The sequence below is a fragment of the Antechinus flavipes genome, chromosome 1, assembly GCF_016432865.1.
Source record: "Antechinus flavipes isolate AdamAnt ecotype Samford, QLD, Australia chromosome 1, AdamAnt_v2, whole genome shotgun sequence".
Lineage (NCBI taxonomy): Eukaryota > Metazoa > Chordata > Mammalia > Dasyuromorphia > Dasyuridae > Antechinus > Antechinus flavipes.
The window spans coordinates 243,773,098-243,792,986 of NC_067398.1; the positions used below are offsets into that span (position 1 = coordinate 243,773,098).

At 41.0% G+C, this 19,889-nt stretch overlaps 2 protein-coding genes across 2 annotated transcripts; both read left to right on the plus strand.

Moving 5' to 3' along the window:
- The first annotated feature begins 11,425 nt into the window (after nucleotides 1–11,425).
- Nucleotides 11,426–16,403, plus strand: LOC127545072 (polyserase-2-like). Its single transcript, XM_051972112.1, has 13 exons — nucleotides 11,426–11,429; nucleotides 11,473–11,641; nucleotides 12,008–12,309; nucleotides 12,551–12,723; nucleotides 13,452–13,686; nucleotides 13,767–13,896; nucleotides 14,015–14,250; nucleotides 14,340–14,500; nucleotides 14,590–14,818; nucleotides 15,021–15,156; nucleotides 15,248–15,489; nucleotides 15,649–15,770; nucleotides 15,953–16,403. Exons 1-13 carry the CDS (start codon nucleotides 11,426–11,428, stop codon nucleotides 16,103–16,105), a joined length of 2,292 nt encoding a protein of 763 aa, XP_051828072.1. The 3' UTR covers nucleotides 16,106–16,403.
- On the plus strand, nucleotides 16,221–19,840 carry LOC127545081 (prostasin-like; the record flags this gene model as incomplete). The annotated part of the gene is given in 6 exon segments (XM_051972124.1): nucleotides 16,221–16,335; nucleotides 18,333–18,507; nucleotides 18,647–18,780; nucleotides 19,184–19,349; nucleotides 19,526–19,554; nucleotides 19,557–19,840. Coding segments are annotated over 6 exon segments (903 nt in total), but the record flags the coding sequence as incomplete, so codon positions are not given.
- Nucleotides 19,841–19,889: the final 49 nt, after the last annotated feature.

The following is a 19,889-nucleotide window of genomic DNA, read 5'->3' on the forward strand; positions in this document are numbered from 1 at the left end:
TTTCATTCTGATTTTTCTCTTCCAACATGATTCATAAATTAACGTGTACTAAAAAAGTTAATATTTTGTATATTATACCAGAAAAAATAAAATAATTAACTTTTTTAAAAAAGAAATTCAGGTCCATGGGGCCAAAAAAAAATATAAATTGGCAAAGTACAAATCATAGCTTCAATTATTGTTTTGTTGATTGAATAGATATAAGAAAATAATAGAGAAAAAGTTAATAATGAAGATTAAATGAAAATAAATGGTGTTTTGCATTTGATCTGGAAAAAATGGTGATGTAAAAAAATAAAATTTTTGAGTACACCAAAAATGTTATATGTAAATAAATCAATTTATATTTTTACAATTTGTAAACATTTCATGTTAATGTATACATTGATGTTTGATGTGAATATAATATAAATTATTTTTTGGCTGAGGCAATTGGGGTTAAGTGACTTGCCCAGGGTCACACAGCTAGGAAGTGTTAAGTATATGAGGGCAAATTTGAACTCAGGCCTCCTGTCTGCAGGTCCTGCATTCTATCCACAAGAACCATCTCCCACATCTATTTGGGGCACAGGCAGTCTGAGGTCACAGAGGCTGCTGACCTTCACTTCTTCCCATCCTTTATCCCTGAGGTTTGCTCTGGGATTCTCTCTCCACCCCATAGTTGAATTAGTATCCCTAGGGGGGTTGTCTCTCTACTCTATAGGAGAATTAGTATCATCAGTATTCTGATTCCTGAGGAACAATTCTCTTCTTTCACTCTAGAGTGAAAGATATCACTATCTAGCTGCCCCTATTTTATATTATTTTAAAAGAAAAATCTGTATGTAATAGAGATTTACAGTCTTGTGTACAATACACTTTCTCTTCTACCATTTATATGTGGATGCCTATTTGACTTTGTGTTAGTTACATTCAGAATACATATATATTTATGTATGTGCATACATTTCTGTCTATCTGTATTTGCCTGCTGTATAGTTTTTTTTCCCAAAGGAGAGTAACAAAGTATCAATTCCCATTCAGAAACTCAATATTAACAATGCCTAAAGACAACCTTTATTTTACCTTACAAGATATCATAAAGATGCTAAAGACTAAAAGGAACTCCCAAAAACAAACAAAAAAACACAAAAGGCACACCCAGAAATGCTTAAACCATTGCTGAATCACTTCAAATATCCAGATAGTTTGGTCACATTGTGTCACATTTAAATTTAGATTCTCCCCACAAGTCAAATGCTTTATGACTCCAGGCCAATAATTCCATTCCCAGCAATCTGCAATATGTGAACCATTTTTCTCTCCAGGTGTTTGCACCACAAATAGGTATGAAATCCATTCCTTTATTTTAGGAACAAACTGCATTAAATTTTTGTCCAATAATTACATCTAGTCCTTAGAAGAATGCATAAAACTGTATGAGGGACTCTACCTCTACACCGCTACTATTGCCTCTTGCAATAAGAAGGAAACTTCTTAATTAAGGGCCTGCTTATTCAAAATTATTCTTGAAAATAGTGTGATAGAAAATACTCTCGACTAGGTCTTAAGGATTTGAGGTTTAAACAAATTGCTTACACTCTCAGATTCAGTTTACACATGTGAAAAATTACACCACCAGGCAACTCTAATAAAATGTTATTCTGCTTTGGTTTTTTCTCTATAGTTTATATCATACATCTAGCACAAGACTTGACACATAATAGGTATGTTTAATAAAAGCTTTTTTAATGAATAAAAATAAGGAATTTTAAAATACTTTTAAAGTTATATGCAAAAATATACCAATTTCCATGTAGTTATAGAGCATAATTTTATGCTTTCAAAGAAGAAAGAAGATTTTCGCTGTAGGAATCTGTAAAAACCAGAGAATGATATGATTAAGGGAGGAGAAAAAAATTCTGTGTAGCTCTGAGTCCAACTAAAACCACCATCAAAAAAAAAAAAAAGCTGTTTCCCCCATCTTGTGGGGGGACAGGCAGTCTGAGGTTACAGAGGCCGCTGACCTTCACTTCTTCCCATCCTTTATCCCTGAGGTTTGCTCTGGGATTCTCTCTCCACGCCATAGTTGAATTAGTATCCCCAGGGGGTTGTCTCTCTACTCCAAAGGAGAATTAGTATCATCAGTCTTCTGATTCCTGAGGAACAATTCTGTTCTTTCACTCTAGAGAGAAGTAGTAGCAAGGGACCCAGAGTAGTGCAAATCTGTACCACATATGAGTCTTATTTCCACATAGGAAGAAACAATTATGCTAAGCAATAGTAGTAGAATAATTGTAATCTGTCTAGAAGGTAGTATCTAAGACTCTCAGGGAAACTTGCAACATCAGCTAGTTTACATTTCACCTCAGTTGAGTACAAATCATTGCCAAATAGACTTCTTTACCCTCCCCATCCTTCCCTTTCTGGGTGACTATTTACCTTTCTGACAATCTGCCTCTGCCAGTGTTTCCACTGCAACTATTCCATTCACTCATATATTGCTAGTAAGGTGTCCAAATCGGAGAGAAGATGTCAATTGTTTTTGAGATGTTACAAGGGCTTGTATCAAAAGTGGACATAAAGAGTAGGTGACCCCCTTCCTAGGCACAGGTTTGCCTAGAAGGATCTGCTGGTCAGGAAATTGCATCCTCTCAAGGATCCTCCTGAGTTCAAGAGAGTTCTTATAGAAAGGAGAAGGGCAGAAGTCAGGATTACCCTTTTACTAGAGCCTTGGTATTCTGACTTAGAGCCAAATAAAAGTATCAACATAATGGAAACGAAAACATTAGATCACATGTGTCTGTGTCTAGTCAGGGCTCCCATTTATCCATCAAGCATGCCCCTTATAGAAATTAAAACAGAATAAAGGACAAACAAGATGCAAAAGAAAGGAAAAGAAAGAAAATGACCTGAATTATAGGAAGAGAAAGAGGAGGAAAAGTGTGAATTAGAGAAGAGGGAAAGGAGTGAATTTTTTTTTTAAGTAGGAATTTTTTAAAAGGGTATGAATGGTGAGAGTAAGGCAATGGATAATAAAGAAGAGAGGCCATCAGCCAGTTCTAACCAGACAACCCAAAGCTATTCTTTTCCAAAGGTAGAGGACCTATTATTTCACCACTTTGATATATTATCCCAGTTATCTCTATTGTTTGTAACAGAATAATAGTTTGTTTTCTCTGTCATTGAAGAGCTTTAACTCCCAGGTCTGAAGGTGTGGCTATTTTGTTTTAAAGTAATTCCTGCAAAGCTACACTTGTGGGGGGGAAATTGGGGCAAGGTCTGGAAATAGAGGCTCTCTTTAAGGAAGAGATCCAATAACCAACAACTAATTGCTGACCAGTCCCTCCTAAAGCGATTTAAACAACTAATATGTGATAAATCTCTCCTGAGTTCTGGGGATGGATCCCAAGAAAAGTAACAAATATAGTCTCTACCCTTAAGGAGCTCACATTCTTTTCCTTTTTTTTTTTTTTCCAAAAAGTGAAATTTATTTGGAATTTTGGAATTCCTGATTGTATTACATCAAATCCTAGTCTAAATTACTTCATATAAAAAAAATTCTACATCAAGGTTTAGAGATTCCTGACTGGTGGAAGATCCTGAAACACTTTTCAAAGAAAAAAATGGATTCCAATGCTGATAGTACAAATGGAAGACTGGATTGATCCTTTCAGTAGGATTGTGGAAAAATTTTAGAAACCAAATAAGGCTTTGAAAATGAAATTTGGGCTTTTAGAAGGCAGTACAGAGCAAAGACAGCCCTTTGGTTCCCATATACTCAATACAAATAAATGTGAACAAAAATTAAAACCTGGCTGCAGAAAAAAAAACACATTAACTAGAAAAGGAGGCAGAGCTGCTAGTATGAGAAAAGACTCAGCTAATGTGACAGTACAAACTTCTGGAGACTCCTCTACCCCGTTGAGTGCCTAGAATAAATAAGCTTATTGCAAAAAATGTTAAAAATAATTACTGAAAAACCATATCAGGATTTCAGAAAGGCCTAGAGAGACTTACATGAACTAATGCTAAATAAAGTGGGTAGTACCCAGAGAACATTTTACACAGCAACAAGACTATGTGATGATCAACTCTGATAGATGTGGTTCTTTTCAACAATGAGGTGATTCAGGTCAATTCCAATACACTTGGGATGAAATGAACCATCTGCATCTAGAAAGAGAACATTGGGGAGTGAATGTGGATAGTAATATTTTCACCTTTTTTTATTATATGTTTGCTTTGTGTTTTTTCATTTTTTCCCTTTTTTTGAATTGATTTTTGTTGTGCAGCATGATAAATATGTAAATATGTTTAGAATTGTATATCTTTAACTCATATTGGATTACTTGCTGTCTAGGGAAGGGGGGAAAGGAGGGAAAGGGAAAGGAAGGAGAAACATCTGGAACAACAGGTTTTGCAAGGGTGGATGTTGACAATTATCTTTGCATGTATTTTGAAAATACAAAGGTATTAAAAAAATTTTATAAAGAAGGAAAAACATGAGAATCCTTTTTCCTAAAGGATCACAGAAAATACTGTCTGCTTAAAGATAAGGGATTGTCATTTTAGAATCTTCTCGCCCTCTAAAATCTTTACCAAGTAATAGACTTTCTCTTAAAAAACATTCCTGATAAAAACTGCCATTTAGTCGTAGTTGACTAAGTAATATAAGTCATTTTCCAAAGGAAAAAAAAAAATGGTACCATCTATCGTTAACCAGTGACGGAGGGCCTTTAAAAAAATTCTTGATAAAACTGACATTTAGTGGTAGTTGACCAGATGTCCAAAAGAAAGGTAGCATCTATTGGTTAACCACTGAATGGAGGGCCTTTGCCCAAAGGGATATTTGAAGGTTAATTCTGGGGATTGTAGAATCCTACTTTGTGGAGAGGTTCTTAGAAGTAACTCATACCTACAGAATCTTAGGTATTATATGAAAATTTAGTTATGTTCTATTGATGTAAGGTGTCTCTCATTACTTTGCCTCTTATCACACCTCAGCTACTTGAGTAATATTCCAATTTTAAAATGGAGAAAATGAAGTATGAGAGGTTAAATGACTTGGGTAGGACTTCACAAATATAGTCAATCATGATAGTCAGGATTAGGCTTAGTTTTTAGTACTTAGACCATCAAATAACAGCTGTATAAGACCATAAGTCAAAAGCATTTGTTTTTTATCTATATCCATTAAAACACAGAATCTGGGGGATGAAAAGGATAAGAGCTCACATTCTAATTGGCATGACAACATGCAAATCACTATGCAATACCTATATAGCATAATTTGGAATCTACTATATTATGTCTACAAAAATTTAATTGCTTAAAAGTGTGCTAAGACTTTTGGTATATTCTGTACTATGTGAAGGAAAACCAAAATATAATGAGGGTTAGCTTGGCAGAGTAGATGAGTGAAAAGAGTAGACTAGTCAGGAGAAGGAAGGACAATGAAGGAGAGGAAAAGAAAAAAGAAAAGGGGAGAAAAAGAAAGAAAAAGTTTTTAGGGTAGAGAGAGAGCAGTGATGGGGCATTGAGGGAAGCTTCCTAGAAGATGTCCTAAGACATTGTTAAAAATATATAATTTGTTTTTTTCTTTCTTGTGTTTTTTTTTCCCTTTAGTCCTGATTTTTGTCACAACATGAAAAATATGGAAATATGTTTAAAAGGATTGTACATGTTTACCCTCTATCAGGTTGCTTGCTGTCTTGGGGAGGAGGGAGGTAAAGGGAAGAAGAGAGAAAAATTTGGAAAACAAAGTCTTACAAAAATGAATTTTGAAAACTATCTATACATGTATTTGGAAAAAATTAAATATTGAGGAAAAAATATTATGTAAGTAAAATGTATACAGATGTATTTAAAATATATTAGGGTAATCTACCTATTTCAAGGAAACTTAGAGGAGATCAAATCCTTTTGTAAAGTGAAAGGATTTCTCCTTCCTCTATCTGGCTCTAATTTTTAAAAATTGTTATATAGCTAATTTAAAAGTTGGGTTGGGGAGAGATGTTGAGAGGGAAAGGACCTGAGAAATAAGGGTCACAAGTAGGCATGTGTGTGCTCAGTTAGTTGTGTTAGCCAAGAAACCTCAGTGTCAAAAAACATTACAAGAACTTCAGTGCTTACACTGAAAATTTTGAGATACCGCTTGGAGACTCTGAGGATTTTCTTTATAAGTTTCTCTGTCTCTCCAGTTTCAAAAACAAATTACCTAGGATTTAATGTTCTTCATACACACACACACACACACACACACACACACACACAGAGGAAAAAGTTGGGTTTTTTTTTTGTTTACATTCAATAAACATATTTTTCATTATAGCTTTTTATTTAGAAGATTATGAATGGGTAATTTTTCAGCATTGACAGTTGCAAAACCTTTTGTTCCACCTTTTCCCTTCCTTCCCCGCACCCTCTCCCCCAGATGGCAGGTTGACCAATACATGTTAAATATGGTAAAGTATAAGTTAAATACAATATATGTACACATGTCCAAACTGTTATTTTGCTGTACAAAAAGAATCAGACTTTGAAATAGTGTACAATTAGCCTGTGAAGGAAATCAAAAATGCAGGCGGACAAAAATAGAGGGATTGGGAATTCTATGTAGTGGTTCATAGTCATCTCCCAAAGTTCTTTCCCTGGGTGTAGCTGCTTTAATTCATTACTACTCTATTAGAACTGATTTGGTTCATCTCATTATTGAAGATGGCCACGTCCATCAGTATTGATTATCATACAGTACTGTTGAAATATATAATGATCTCCTGGTCCTGCTCATTTCACTTAGCATCAGTTCATGTAAGTCTCTCCAGGCCTTCCTGAAATCATCCTGCTGGGCATTTCTTGCAGAACAATAATATTCCATAATATTCAATACCACAATTTTTCAGCCATTCTCCAATTGATGGGCATCTACTCAGTTTCCAGTTTCTGGCCACTACCCAGAGGGCTGCCACAAACATTCTTGCACATACAGGTCCCTTTCCCTTCTTTAAAATCTCTTTGGGATATAAGCCCAGGAGTAACACTGCTGGATCAAAGGGTATGCACAGTTTGATACCTTTTTGAGCATAGTTCCAAATTGCTCTCCAGAGTGGCTGGATGTGTTCACAATTCCACCAACAATGTATCAGTGTCCCTATTTTCCCACATCCTCTCTAACATTCTGCATTATCTTTCCCTGTCATTATAGCCAATCAGACAGGTGTGTAGTGGTATCTCAGAGTTGTCTTGATTTGCATCAGAGGAAAATGTTGTGAGAAGTTTTAAGATCCTGGCTAGCCACTGTACAGATAAATCATCAAAGGATGGACATGTATCCCACAATTTCACATATTACATTTATAGAGAGGAGAAGAGAGATGTTTACATATCTACAGCTATAAAATAATATATATAAAATGTCATTTTGGGGGGGCCTGAGGGACTCACTTCTCCAGATCCCATTATAACAGGGAGGGTTCACAGGCAAGCTTACAAAAAGCATTTGGGTGTCAGTGCAAATAGGTCATCACATCTTTTTCCAGAAAAGATAAAGGATACTTAATGTTACAAAGACCTTTAGCATAACTAATTACAGTTGGAAAAAGAAAGCTGTACTTTATCAGTTAATTGGTGTTTGTTATAATAATAAGCAGTAATAATCAGTTATTGGATTAACTTTTGTTAATTCCCTTAGTACTACCTAATTAGAATAAGATGGGGATGCCTTTTTAGGAACTATTAAAACTCCTCCACATAGTTTTGTGCTGTTTTGGGATGGGTTTTTTGGTTTTTGGTTTTTGGTTTTTGGTTTGTTTTTTTTTTTTTTTTTGGTAACAGGAAGGGGAGGAGGGAAAGGAGACCTTGAAGGAGACAACCCATTCTGTGTTCCATAGAATAAGAAAAAAAATATAACTATAGCAAATGTAGCACCATAGCAAAAGTTTTTTTTTTTTTTTTTCTAACCAGCTGTTTCTGCCTAGGTCAATCTAGGGGAAAAACTCTCTCCTCTTTGGATTAGGCTTCCCTCCTCTCTGCATTATTCCTAACATTTGGGGACAAATTTAGGTTATATATTTGTCCATTGCCAACTACTTTGGTTATCACCAAGAGGGAACAAAACAGTTCTCTTCCATTCCTCAGATTGGAATGAAAAGGAAACAGTAATGTGAAGATTTCCCATCTTAGGAAGGAAGACACTGTGGACTAAAAGTTCATGTATTGCATTGGAATCTCCCCCCCCTCCCAATCAGCAGGTTTTTCCTGCTCTCAGTTGTTCCTGTAGCTGGCCATCATACTTCACTTTCAATATCTGAATCTTTCCTCTGCTTGTCCTTGGCTCATAGCTCTTAGTATCTCAGTCTAATCCTATGCTGATCATCTCCATGATCCTCTGCTTCTACCCACCCACATGGCCTGGCAAGCAAGAAGGGGTCCCAACCAATGTGGATGCTAGCCAATATTAAGCACCTAAGTAACATTCCTGCTCCCTTCTCCCCCTTCTCTCATCCTTTTGGCTCACCAGGCTTCTCTGTGAAAATTCCCCTAAGGTCAAAAGCCAGTAGACAAATACTTGTGGGTCCACCAAGAAGCCATAGTAATGACTCTAGGGGAGGCTTAATCTCTTTTGAGATAAGACTTATGTAGGTTTGCCTATAGTGGAATATGTCTGCAGTAGGGAAACGAGGTTGGGAAGTTTGGGACCATGCTGAGCTAAGAGAATTCAGGGAGTTTGCAGTATATTCTGACTCTCTTAAGGGTAATCCATTAAAACAGAAGCACAGAGAGATTGTGATATAGTCAAGGTCACACAGGTATTGAGGAGCAGAGAGAGCCACGATTTTAGATCCTTGGATTCTACATCTAGGCCTCTATTCAACTATCTACCTATTACACATTTATATAAGAACAGATTTCCTTCTAAAAGTGCTATTAATCAATGAATAGGGGAAGCAGAATCAAAACTTCCATTGTACATTGGTACATTGATTTTTCTATTGGTTTTTGTTATTGCATTATTTGTTTTCCTTTCTGCCTTGATATTAATTGTATACAAATTTTTGTCTTTTTCCTCTTTACAGAAAAGAAATATAGTTCTCCCCCCCACCACCACCAAAAAAAAAAATCACAAAGACAAATCAGTTAGGAATAGACTCCTTTAAAATGGAAATTTGTATTCCCACATCATTTATAACTGGATCTGAATGTCTCCAACCTATCTCCCAGGACAAGGACAAGCACCATATGTGGCAAACCCAAATTTGGTATCAACCAAAGAAGAATATTATGATTGCTACTTTCAATGTTGGGATTTGTGTAGACTCAAAATCTAGGATGGGATAATGAAATTCAACCTTTTAAAAAATGTCTAATTAGGTGGGATCTTGTTCTCTACAAAGTATTTCTTTAGTTTTGGGCTTTAAAAATAGGCTAAATTGTAATGTAATTTTACAGATTTTAATGTAATATAGCTGCATCCTGTGTTTAAAACTATCAAAAAAAAAAAAAAAAAAGGGTAATCCATTGGTGATAATCAGTGGGCCTGATTAGATACGTGACTCAGTGAAAAACCTGAGAAAAGAAAGACTTCTTCCAAGAGCTCTAAATAGGAGATATGATATAGGGAAGCAGTTCTACACCTTACCCTCCTCCCCCGCCCCCTGCAACCCCTGTACCCCCATATCACATTGTATTTTCTATTTCTGTACTCCCACAATCCATCTCACGGGGACTCTCTTGCCCTGATTTTTGCTCATTTCTTTCAGTGTTTTTTTTGTTGGACATTCTGACAAAAGAACTGAACTATGCTTGCTACGTGCAGCTGAAAATGAGAGAGCTTAGCCTTCAAGTCATAGGAGGCCCTCTATGAACCTCCATTTCCTTCTAGGCAAAATGACAGAGGTTGAACTAGGCAATTCCCAAGGTTACTTCCAGTTCTGACATACTAGGATTCCAAGCCAGTAATTGATAAAGAAAATAAGCTCAGAGATATGAGGCACAGAGGGGGAATGGATTGCTGGCTGCCCATGTTATTTGATGAGTTGGAGTGGAAAAAAGAGCCTTGGACCTCAGTGGAACCTTCTCCCTTTCCATAGTACAAGCATCCTGCCAGGCTGCTCTGGGCCATGGAATCTGTAATCATATTGTTCAAGACTGCATCAGATTCCCTAAGCTTTTCTTTCTGGGGCTGATGGGCAGCATGGGTAACTAGAACAGAATGAGGGGGAAAAACCCCAACCCCACAATGCATCAGACCACCCAACTCCACCCAAAGCAGTGGCGAGTCACATCAGTGACCAGCCCCCTCCTCCTCTGCACCCCAAATCCCAGGGGTACCAAGCAGGGAGTAATCTTCCCCCTTCACATTCACAAAAAAATCTAGGATTTCATCTCCCAATTCCAAGAGTTCCCATAACTTGGGAACTTTCTGCTTTCTTGTAGGAAATCTTTGGGGGATCTTGTTCTCATCTGTCCTTCTGGCTTCATTTCACTGCTTTCCCCCCTTCCCCCCTCTACAGAAAGCAGGTGATCAGCTTTCTAGTTCAGGTAACCTTATGGACTAGGTCCTATTGTTCCATTCTTCCCACCCATCCTCTGTGAGAAAGGTCCGGCTTTAAGGTGGGGCATTCAAACTCCCCACTTACTTCCCTAACCCCCCCCAACCTCTAACTCCCTGGGATGGGCTAAAGACCTAGAGGGTGGGGCAGTTGTAAAGGTCAGTCAGAACTGCTCCAGCTAATGACTCCAGAGTATTAAAGGGAGAGGTCCTTCACCAATATTTCAGAGCTCTGGTGTCCCCAGACTCAGCAACACTATGTATCCAGCTGTGCTCCTTCTGCTACTTGGTAACTACTGGCTTTGGTTTAGTTGGGGGGCAGGGCGTAGTAGTTATTACCATTAGAGATGGTCTTCACTGGCAAATGACACAGATCCCAAAGAATAGCCTTTGGGCATTAGGAAGTAAATGGGCTGCTCATGTTCAGAATGCTTCTGCAAAAGCAGAAACACATAATAGCTACTAAGACCACCTATTACTCTCTTCTGCAGAAAAAAGTATTTGATCTTCAGTTGGAGGATCAATGCATAAAGGCAGGTAATTTAGTGGGAAAGATTAAATTTAACCTTATTTTGTTGTGTGTCTTCACAGCCTTCTACTCCATCCCAGGAAAGACACAATATACAGGTAAGATTTCTTTTCAGAAAGATGCAGTTTAAAGTGGGAGGTGCATTCAAGCCAGGTTCTCCTTCATGAGCCAAAATCCTGTTTTTGAAAAACGGCAATAGGAATGTGATTTTTTTTCCCCCCAGCCTTCACTTCTGCACCTCTCCAAGAAGAAATCCGAGAACTAGGTAAATAAAAGATGCAAAGGAGACAAACCAGCCTCTGGCTTTGCGGATTCATTGGCTTGACTTTGCAACTGACTGTATGGGGATGATTGTTGTGGGTGAAATGGGTACCAGTTCTCATTCAGTCTCACAGACTGTTCTCATTTTCAGAATGTGGTCGACCTCTTCGCCAGGACCGCATTGTGGGCGGCTCTGATGCACCTGTTGCAAAGTGGCCTTGGCACGTAAGTGTCAACAGCTTTGGGCATCAAATATGTGGTGGCTCCCTCATCTCCGAGTCCTGGGTTGTCTCTGCAGCTCATTGTTTCGTATTACCAGAGTAAGTATAAAATCTATACATTTCTGTATTTGTCTACACTTACTCCCACTTTATATAATCTTGGAGAATGGACCCACTCAAAATTTTTCATGGCAATCAAAATGCTCCCCAGTGGATCCATATCTTGGTCCATATAGATCTTTCCAGTTAAGGCTGATGAGATTTAAGCCTCCCTAGATATTAGCTGAGCATTTAATCCTATAATTCTGAATAATTAGAAATTATCAAACTTTAAGGTTCTTTTCAATAATTGTTTTGTTAATCTTAAAAAATGTATTTGCAACTTTTCCCCTTCTCACCATAATTACTAGCAAATTCTCGATTACAATGTACCACATTTGACTTTTCTAATTCTCCTTTTCCCAGAAATTTCTCTCTCATTCCACCAGAGGAATATACTGTTGCTGTGGGTGTGCACTCTCAACTGTCTTTAATGCTAAACCCAGAGGCATCAGATGGCATGCATCAGATAGTGAATGTGTCAGATATTCTGCTTCATGAAAATTACTCCGGAGTTGAACATGGAAATGACATTGCTTTATTGCATCTTGCTGAGCCTGTCAACTTCACAGAGTACGTGCGGCCCATTTGTTTGCCCCGAGCCAATCACAGTTTCCCTCATGGAGCTTCCTGCTGGGCCACAGGTTGGGGAGATGTCCAAGAGTCAGGTGAGTCTCCAAGGGGTTAGAAAAAAGTTTTTCAGTGTCTTAGATTCTGGATATGTCTTTGATCCTCGGATTTTAGCTATATAAGTTTGATTCCCTTTCCACAGCTCTACCATATTAAACAATTCCAACTGCACTCTGTATTTGGGATACAGTCCAATAAGCCAGTTCCTGACAGTTACTGGTATTTTAAGCAGTGATTATAGGGATAAACAGTGGATGATGACTTTGCTCTTGCCCACAGTACCACAATCGTTCCTGTCAGGCTTGATACTCCAGCAACTGGAACAAAAGATCATTGGACCCAAAGAATGTCAATGTCTCTTCAACTCCAATGGTCCCTTTAATGTTACTGTGAAATTGTTACCTACTATGCTCTGTGCTGGCTACAAGGAAGGGAAAAGCGATACCTGCCAGGTAAAATGGGAACCTATCCTCTGCTTCATCCAGCTGCCATTATCCTGTTAATAGTAGTTACTAAAACGTTTGCTCCTACCCCAACTGGTACTGTACCTATTGCGTCTGCTAGTGGCTTCCCAATTTGATTTTCCAGATATACTTAGTATTTTCTTTTTTTTTTCTTTTTTAATCTTTTTTTATTATACCTTTTTATTGACAAAACATATGCAGAGATAATTTTTCAACATTGACCCTTGCAAAAACTTTTGTTCCAACTTTTCCTCTCCTTCCCTTCACCCCCTCCCCTAGATGGCAGGTAGCCATGTTAAATATGTTAAAGTATATGTTGAATACAATATATGTATACATATTTATACAGTTGTCTTGCTGCACAAGAAAAATCTAAGTCATGTCTCCTGTGCATGCAATGACATTGCTGTTCTGGGTCAGAGGAGGGGAAGGGTGGTGTAGAAAGTCAGGATTGAGAAGAAGGTGTAGTTACAAGTACCACATATACTTAGTATTTTCAAATTGGCAAAAAATATTCCCTCTTGCATCCTTTCCCTCTCTGCCCTTCCCCAAATGATTTAAGCACATTCTGCTACTTCCCTAGTAGGAATTTCAAGTGTTGACCACATAAAGGTTGCCCCTTATGCCTTTCCACTAAGGATGTTCCTCCTCCAGCATAGTTCATCCAGGCCAGTGGTGTCGACTCTGAGCACTTGGACGTTATCTACTTTCCACAGGGGGACTCTGGAGGCCCACTTGTCTGTGAGGAACAAGGCCAGTGGTTCCTGGCTGGAATCACCAGCTTTGGCCATGGCTGTGCAAGGAGGAACCGGCCAGGGGTCTTTGCAAATGTGGCAGCCTTTGAAGACTGGATCAGAGATCGAGTGGAAGGCGCAGTTTTCCCTGAGCAACCTCAACCTATCCCAGCACCTTTGGTAGAAGACTCTGACAATTGTACTATTGCCTTGCCAGGTAAAGGAGATTGGAGTAGGCTGATTTCTGGGCTGGGCAATGGGAATTAAGCCAGTCTAAATGCTAACTTTCTTGACCAGAATGTGGCATTGCTCCCAGACCTGGTGACTGGCCCTGGAAAGCTGTAATAATTACTCCAGCATCTACACCCTGCCATGGGGTGTTGGTAGCAGAGAAATGGGTTCTCGCACCAGGCAGCTGCTTTCTGGGGTAAGTAATAATTGCTGTGAGATTGTCTTCCAGAAGGAAGAATGGGGGGAGGGCCTTACAGGTCATGAATAACTTAATGGACAGTTGATTCTTACTACATTTCCTCCCCAACCTACAGCCTAAAAGACATCAGTAGTTGGCACGTGATGCTTCCACCCAAGGCACAAAGGATACCTATCCTCAGTGTACAGTTAAATGTCAACTTCACGCAGGATTATGAGTATGACCTGGCCCTCTTGGAGCTAGCAGTACCAGTGTCTTTTACTGAGGATACAAGGGCCGTGTGTTTACCCCGTCTGCATCACTACTTTTTGCCCAGTAGCCAGTGCCGTCTGATCCAATGGGGCCGGGGAGGTGAGTCTACAATTCCCCTCTGCACATCCACCTGAAAAAGCTTCCTAGCTAGGCAAGTCCTGCGGCTTTCCACTTTGTTGTCTCCCCAGAGCCACCCCTGGCTTCCCCGTCCCTGTTGGAAGCTGAAATGACATCTAACTGGTGGTGTTATTGCGTCCGTGGCTCGAAGGTGGAAGTGGTACCCGACCCCTTGGAGAATCCTAGCATCCTGTGTGCTGAGTACCATGAAGAGGAGAAAAATGGCTGTTGGGTAATGAAGTGTTCTGATAATCTGCTGCCTGACTGGGGCATCTGGGGCCCCGTCCATATTTCTATCTAATAAACCTTCTCATTTCTCAGATGGGAAGCCGCTGGGGCCTCCTGTGCGAAGAATCGGGATCCTGGTTTCTGGCAGGTATTTCAAAGCCTCCAGAAGATTGTCTTCGGCCTCGGGTCTTCTCCCCTCTACAACTTGGAAGCTATTGGATCAAAAGTACAGCCCATACCTCCTACTTGGAGGATCAGCTCAACTGGCACTTTAAGGTTGTGAGGACTTTTGTATTCTGTCCCTCCAAAACCACGCTGGGAGGTGAGGAGACTCTTGGTTTCACGTCCAGCTCTTTGGGCAGGAAGGGAACAGGGAGGTTTGGGTTGAGGGATGCGTTTGAGTAGGATTTCAAATGTTCACTGGTGAGTTTCAGCCTTGTCACCGGGAAGGAAGGGACTGTGGGGCCATAGAAATGAATCCTTAAACTGTGACTAATGCCTGCCTGTGCATCTTCCTTTTCAAGCTTGTGGCATTCAGTCATACAAAGATAGTAACCCATGGCCCTGGGTGGCAGAGGTGCACAGTGCCAGAGATGAAGCTTGCATGGCCACTCTAGTGAGCCCTGGTTGGGTCCTAACAGACACTCATTGTGTGGCCAGGTAGGTTTCTTTTGGGGGTGGCAGTGGGGGAAGTAGAGACTAGTCCATTTCTCTAAATAATTTAAACAAATATAACTGTCCTCTTCCACAGGCATGGCTCCATAGCGTCCCGTCTACAGGTTAAACTGGGTAGAACACGTTTTGGTACTCCAGGCCAGGTATCAAGGCCAGTCAGCAGCATTCATTACACCATGGGATCACCCCTAGTCCTGCTGGAGCTAGAGACCAGGGTAGATATGTCAGCTTCTGCTCTGCCAATCTGTCTCAATTCTGGGCCAATTTCAGAAGATGTGCCCTGTTGGGTGCTAAGCTGGAAAGATTCTGTAAATCGAGGTGAGCAAAGGGATCCTAGGGTCCTAAAATAGGAATTTTTTGAGTCTAAGTCCTCTATATAGCAATAGATTGTAATGGAGGGATGGAGCTTTGGGGATTGATGGCTTCATATGAGACATTGTCCTTTTGTATCTGATGGGTCTCCATTCTATTCCCAAGTCCCCATGGTGGTACAGGTCTCCATTTTGACCCCAGAAGAATGCCCCTACCTCAACGACCCCACCCTACCTCTGGGAACCTTCTGTGTGGCATATGGCGGCAAAAGACTAGACAAATATGAGGTATGAATAGTCTGTAATGGTCAAGTGATGGGGGGAGGGAAACTGGGATTGGGAAGCTGTAATGAAGGGACATCATGGGGTGGGGGTTTGGGTGGGGAATGTAAACCCTCTTGTCAACTTGCCTATCCTCATCCAACCTCCAGAAGTCCTGGAAGCTAAGCCTTTCTTATTCTTTCATGCAGGTTGACTCAGGCTCATCTCTCATGTGTCAACGAGGACCTGACTCCTGGATGCTGATCGGAATTTCAATAAGAGGAAGCCAAGAACTATTTGCTCCAGTGAAGACCCAACACTTTTGGATCTCGCAGACTGTGTGCGATGCACCCTTTGTGTAATTCAGCCAGTGACTCCAGACCTTGGAACAGATCTACAATCAGAGCCTGAACTGTTCTACTGCAACAGGGGGAGAGGATGAAATATCCCTCTTTCTCTATTTAAATCAAGTCTCAAATGGCTGCCTCTGGAATGCTCCCAAACCAGTTCCATGCTGGGAACCTGGAAAGCTTCAAGAAGGGTGACGATGATGATGACAAACTGGTGTCTAATTGGACTTGCATTCCGAGTGGTGATAATTTCAGCCAAAGAATCCTGGGGGTGGAATGAATATGTTCAATAAACACAGTGCTAACATGACCAGGAGGTTCTTCATGCCTGATGCCTGTGGGGAGAGTTGGGGAAATTATCAAAGGAACATTGGGAATTGGGTTCAGGGGAAGAGAAAAAGCCTGTCACCGGGGCCAACAACCCACTGGTTTTAGATGAGAGGTCTTACTTAAACTCTACATAAAGCATGGTCCTAGCTTAAAGGAGCAATCACAAACGGAGGGGGAAAGCCCACTTGTGCAGTCCCAGTGGAGGGGAGCCCAAGGATAGTTTTTTCTGAGGCCCTAGGGTGTTGACTACAGAACTGCTCAACCCTCACCCTCAACACACTACAAGTGCCACAAGTTTGAGTCAAAGACCAGAGCTAGAAGAGAAATTTGTAGCTAATAAACATGGCAACTGCCATTCATTTCTGCCTTCAATGGGCAGGGTGTGCCCAAGGTCAGCTGAGTGTTTGTCATATGCAGCATTCAGTATGTGTCTCAACCAGGTTGATTTCCCATCAGATGATCAAAGTAGATCCATCTCTACCCTTGAACAAAATTAGCTACTTCTGATGACTCTAAAATCTGTCAAAGAGGGAAAATTGCACTTCTACCCCATCTTGGTAGGCAAGAGATATACCATCTTGAAATAATTACCTGGAAAACACTTAAGTCTGCCCTTTTTAAAAGAAAAATTATAACTTTTTATTGACAACCCATGCCTGGATAATTTTTTACAAAATCCCTTGCACTCACTTCTGTTCTGACTTTTCCCCTCCCCCAAATGGCAAGCAGTTCTATACATGTTAAATATGTCACAGTATATCCTAGATACAATATGTGTGCAGAACTGAACAGTTCTCTTGTTGCACAGGAAGAATTGTATTCAGAAGACAAATAACCTGGGAAGAAAAACAGAAATGCAAACAGTTTGCATTCATTTCTAACTTTGGATATAGCTGCTTCTGTCCAGCATTGATTAATTAGAACTGAATTAGATCTTCTCTTTGTTGAAGAAATCCACTTCCATCAGAATACAACCTCATACAGTATTGTTGTTGAAGTGTATAGATCTCCTGGTTCTGCTCATTTCACTTAGCATAAGTTTATGTAAGTCTTCCTAAGCCTCTCTGTGTTGCTGGTCATTTCTAACAGAACAATAATATTCCATAATATTCATTTACCACAATTTACCCAACCATTCTCCAATTAATGGGCATCCATTCATTTTTCCAGTTTCTAGCCACTACAAACAGGTCTGCCACAAACATTTTGGCACATACAGGTCCCTTTCCCTTCTTTAGTATCTCTTAGGGGTATAAGCCCAGAAGTAGCACTGCTGGATCAAATGGTATGCACAGTTTGATAACTTTTTTCTGCCCATTCTTTTGTTTGGTGTTTCTAATTGGTTCTCCTGGGAGTGGAAGTAGATGGGCTCTGATATTAATCCTCATAATCAAAATCAAAGCTTTGACTAACCACAGCGGGTAAAGGCTTAAATTCTTCTAAGAGCAGTTCTGTCCACCTTTTCCTGGATTCTCCAATTGAAAGAGATCCCCTTCCTCCCCAACCCCCCAAGTCTGGATACAAGTGATGTTTAAATAGTGTGCATCTACCTTACAGAGGAGTTTCCTTGGCACTAGTTTTGAGAGAATAAGCATTTTTCCTGATCCGGTAGGGATAAGATTTAGTGACTCATGGGATAAAGGTCACTTTGTTAGAAAAGAGCACAGACCCCAGTCCCAAACTTCCTTCAGGTATGGGAAGGGAGGCGGAGCACAGTGGAAGTAGGCGGTACTGCTCAGGGAAGCTAAGTCCCCATTGGGCTAAGCTGGCCACTGAGGAAGCCGTAGAAAAGGTTGTACAGTGGCAGGTAGAGGCGGGCAGGGCGGGGACAGGTGACACCGGTTACCAGCTCAGCCATTCCAGACCCCTCCCTGAGAGCCTGCCCAGCCGCTCAGCCCCTTGCTTTTAGATCGGGTAGCTAAGTGGAGGTCGTCTTACAAAGGACAGTCGAACCTGCCCCCCGGAACAGACCTTTCGGGTCTGGGGAATGGCAGGCGCTTCCCAGACTTGGGCCAGGAGGAGCAAGATGGGCCTGGGGTTGGTGACCCTGCTAAGTTTGTTGAATCTGCTATTGCTGGGAAGGGGTGAATAAAGGCAGCAGGTGGAGATCAGCGCGACTGTAGGTGGCCCGTGTTCCCCTTCCCCCATTTCCCAACCCCGTAGTTTACTAGTTCGCTATTCCTCCACTCTTCTCACCTCCCCTCCTAATCACGGCTGACCTAGCCCTTCTCCCAATCCCTTAATCTTTCTACTTTTCATCCTATCCCAACATCCCAGATCCCAACTATGGTCACCTCCCCCTTTCCCACTCTGCTCATTTTCTTCTCTCTTGCTTTCAGGGGCCGATGGGAAAGAAGGTGAGAAGCTGGGGAAAGAGAGCTGAAGGGAAAGGTGGGGCAAAAAGGGGAAGGGGAGGAGAAAAAGAAATGGGGGAAAGGTCTTTGGAAGTGAAGGTGGAGGAGAGAGGAGGAAGAGGGAAATAAAAGAGGACACAGAAAAAAGGAAGGGAAGAAAAGAGAGGTGGTACAATATAGGAGATATGAAGGGAAGTGTATCAGAAAGGTAGGAAAAGAGGAAGGGGAGAGGAGAATAGATAGGTAGGAAAGGAAAAATACAGGATCAGGAGAGGAAGGGTTATTAAGAGTGATATTGGGCAGAGTTAAAAGAGAGGTGGCTAGATGGTTAGGAAAGGAGTCCATTCTCTAATTTAGGGACACAGAAGTCCCTAAGCAGTCCCTTCCCCCCTTTGTCCTCTTGCAGAAGTTTCCTGTGGTGTGGCCCCTCAGGCACGAATTGTGGGCGGTACCAATGCTTCCCCTGGCCAGTGGCCTTGGCAGGTCAGCATAACCTACAATGGCATCCATGTATGCGGTGGCTCTCTTGTATCCAAACAGTGGGTGCTGACCGCTGCCCACTGCTTCCCAAGGTTAGACCAAAGGTTGGGAGAGAGAAGCCTAGAGAGGCACAGAGCTGGGGACGTGGGGAGGTTTGGGGGAAAGGGAAAGGACAGAGGGTGCTGCTGGGATTCAGAAATGGAGGGAAGCAGTGCAAGGGATGAAGGACTCCTCCATCCCAGCTCTCCTTCATTTGCCCTCTTCTCAGGGAGCATAGGTTGGAGGATTATGAAGTGAAGCTGGGGCCCATCAGCTCAGCACCTATAACCCTGACACAGTGGTCATGACAGTAGGCAAGGTCTTCACCCATCATAACTATGTGAAAGAGGGGTCACAAGGAGATATCCATCCTGTCTGGCTACCAGCTGCCAATGCCTCTTTCCCCAATAGACTCCATTGCACCTTCACAGGCTGGGGTAACCCACACAGCTCATGTAAGACTCTGTGGGGGTATGGGTTGCCAGAGCCAGTGATATGCAAAGAGATGGAGAGGATGGAGGATTTGATATGTACCCTTATCTGCTTTTCTACAGTGAGTCTTTCTAACCCAAGATCTTGCATTAGCCGGAGGT